The sequence below is a fragment of the Physeter macrocephalus genome, chromosome 11, assembly GCF_002837175.3.
Source record: "Physeter macrocephalus isolate SW-GA chromosome 11, ASM283717v5, whole genome shotgun sequence".
NCBI classification, from domain to species: domain Eukaryota; kingdom Metazoa; phylum Chordata; class Mammalia; order Artiodactyla; family Physeteridae; genus Physeter; species Physeter macrocephalus.
The window spans coordinates 118,339,122-118,342,219 of NC_041224.1; the positions used below are offsets into that span (position 1 = coordinate 118,339,122).

General features: G+C 44.2%; 1 protein-coding gene across 2 annotated transcripts in view; it reads left to right on the top strand.

Annotated features, from left to right (window-relative positions):
- The first annotated feature begins 227 nt into the window (after positions 1 to 227).
- Positions 228 to 3,098, top strand: part of PRORP (protein only RNase P catalytic subunit) — a 120,393-nt gene continuing 117,522 nt past the window's right edge. The window contains exons 1-2 of one of the 2 annotated variants that reach the window (XM_024133382.3): positions 228 to 287; positions 619 to 1,901. In XM_024133382.3, coding sequence (XP_023989150.1) covers positions 913 to 1,901 — 989 coding nt within the window. In that variant the 5' untranslated portion in view covers positions 228 to 287; positions 619 to 912. Of the gene's footprint in view, positions 336 to 618; positions 1,902 to 3,098 lie in introns of both variants that reach the window. The other variant, XM_024133379.3, reaches the window with a different exon arrangement.

A 3,098-nucleotide genomic window follows, 5' to 3' on the forward strand; every position in this document is an offset into this window, starting at 1 on the left:
CTTTGGCTCTTCCGGTTCGAGGGAAGAGCTTTCTAATTTCACAGTTTATTTTCATTGTTCATGGCGGATATCTGGAAGCCCTAAATTCTCCCTGAATGTAGTAGGCGCCTTCAGCAGCCGCTTGTGCCCCCTCTTGCCAGTAAAAGATTCAGAGTCGCCTTTTTTTCGCCGCCGGGCGGAAGGCCTGCTTCCGGCTTAGCCAGGCCTCCGCGGCCGCGCCGTCGCGGTGCATTGTGGGCGGGGTAGTTTCCGCCGCGTTTATGGTTGCATGCTACGTGAGTGCTGCGGTGAGTGGTTGAATCAAGTGAACTTCGTTTGTGATAGATCCGTATACAGTAAGTGGTGCCCTCGTGGACCTCCCTTCCTTACTTGTATCGCTGGCTCGGCTCAGCTCTCTGCCCCTTCCCCACCCCCACTTCCTTATTTGACGAGTTTGGCGGCCAGGGCCCCTAGACTCGGGCTTTCGCCTCTGTCCTGGCTGCCGGTGGGTCTGGGGTAGGGGGCTTCCGACTTTTCGCCCCTTCTGCAGCCTGGCTCCCGTGGGATCCGGCCCCTTTTCAAGGACAGTTGTGATCCACATGAGTCAACTGGCCGGTCTTCTTTGTTCATTTTCCTCAGGTTCGCGGACTGGAATACAACAGGCACCAGAGGATTTCTTCTCTGTCCCCTCGTCCTGGAACTTGCGACCAAGGTTGGATGTCCCCATATCCTTGTTTAATGGAGAGAACTCAACCAAGCTTCGTTGCTGCTAGCCCCAAAAGCATTTGATTTGTCTGTGAGAAGCTGAAAGTCATCTTTTAGAAAGTTGCGCTTGGAATCTCCGCCCCCTACCCCCAAATCCCTTAATTATGCTGTAGAAGTTGGGGCTTTTCGAACATCTCTTTCACAATCTGGTGCTGATTTAACTGCATAATGACTTTCTATTTCACTGGTATTCGAAGCTTTCCTAAACTTTGGAAGAGCAACCCATACCTTGGGCTAGGCCCAGGTCACTCTTCTCTCTCTCTCTTTCTCAAAGACTGTTATGGCATCAGGAACCAAGAGAAGTGGTTTTCTCTTAAAACGGTGTCTCCACAAAATACCAAAGCAATGAATCTGCTGATTTCCAAAGCCAGATATGTCAGGAAAAAAGATGAGGGCAGTAATAAGCAAGTTTCTGCTGATTCTCCTCACATGTTTGCAGCTGGAGCGGCTAAGAAGAGATCACAGATGAATCCTCCGAGTAAAGAGCACGTCTTGCCACCTGTGAAGAACATTTTTCAGCTCCCGACAAAACCTTTGAATTCAGAGGAGTGGGATAAACTTAAGGAAGATTTCAAAGAAAAGGCTAACTTTGAAAATTGGATCATTTCACAGATGGTTAAATGCCATAGCTCTGTCGATGTGGCCAAATCTGTGCTGGCCTGGGTAGCTGCAAAAAACAGTGGTATTGTAGGCTATGATTTGTTGGTCAAGTATTTGTATCTCTGCGTTTTTCATAAGCAGACATCAGAAATTATTGATGTCTATGAAATCATGAAAGCCAGATACAAGCGTTTAGAATCTGGAGCGTACACTCTTCTCATCCGGGGATTAATCCATACAGACAGATGGAGAGAGGCCTTGCTGCTGTTAGAGGACATCAAAAAAGTCATGATTCCTTCAAAAAAGAACTATAGTGACTGTATCCAGGGAGCCCTCTTTCATCAAGATGTAAATGTAGCTTGGAATTTGTATCAGGAGTTGTTAGGTCATGATATTGTTCCTATGTTGGAAACATTAAAAGCCTTCTTTGATTTTGGAAAAGACATGAAAGATGATCAGTATTCAAACAAACTGCAAGACATTCTTTTGTATCTAAGAAATAATCATCTATATCCTGGGGAGTCATTTGCACACAGTATAAAAACATGGTTTGAAAGGTAATTTTGATTTTTGTTTATATGTATATTTTTATATTAATACCGTTACCTAAAACTAGCCTCCTCTTTTTTTTTCTATTAGTTGCTGAGAATTACTCTAGTCAGATTATACTTTTTTCTGTCTCTTAGTAAGATTGTTTCCCCTTTAAGACAAAGTTTTCTTTCTCTTTAAAAAAGTAGCAGCGTAGGGCTTCCCTGGTGGCGCAGTGGTTGCGCGTCCGCCTGCCGATGCAGGGGAACCGGCTTCGCGCCCCTGTCTGGGAGGATCCCACATGCCGCGGAGCGGCTGGGCCCGTGAGCCATGGCCGCTGAGCCTGCGCGTCCGGAGCCTGTGCTCCGCAACGGGAGAGGCCACAACAGAGGGAGGCCCGCATACCACAAAAAAAAAAAAAAAAAAGTAGCAGCGTAAATAAGTTGTGCTCATATCTACTCATCACATAAAAGGGAAATTATAGAACACTTGTTTTTATGTATTTTTTTCCTTTTAGAAGGATCATTTATTTTGTTTTCTGAGGTATCTAGTATGATGTGAATATTTTCAAATAGCACTTGTGGCTGGAGTTCATAGCAAGAAAACGAGCTGTCTTTGGGTCATATTAGTATTTTCAGAAGTTCTTCTGAAACCTATTGACTGGTATGATGTGCACATATATATTCTGTTTAATCTATGCATTTCACCAGCTTGAATAGTTAGAGGGGAGAGAGGAATCCTGCTCAAACCTGATATGTGTTAAAGAAGAAAATCTTCATCCTTCCTGTTTTTGATCATACCATCATTTGACTGCTCTCTCCAAGGCTCTCCTTTGCTTTCCCTTTGCTTTTATTCATGTTACTGGCTGTGTGCGTGCTGATTTATTGCTTCAGTCTTTTGTTCTCTTATTCCTTTACCACTAATTGGCTTCAGGCTCTTTCCTACAGATTCATTCCTTTTTTCTCTATTTTTCTCTTGCTTTTCTACTATATATTATCTTTACAGAGCTTTGAAGTAGCAATCATGCTTAATTATCTTTCTTAACACATTTATTGAATATCCACAGAGGAGCTAGGTTGTGAAAATCTTGGAATGGGAAGGATTTTGGATTTTAATTATCAAGAGTGCTGGTCTTGGAGTAGTTTTTAAAAAGTAACTGCCAGGGGCTTCCCTGGTGGCGCAGTGGTTGAGAGTCCGCCTGCCGATGCAGGGGACACGGGTTCGTG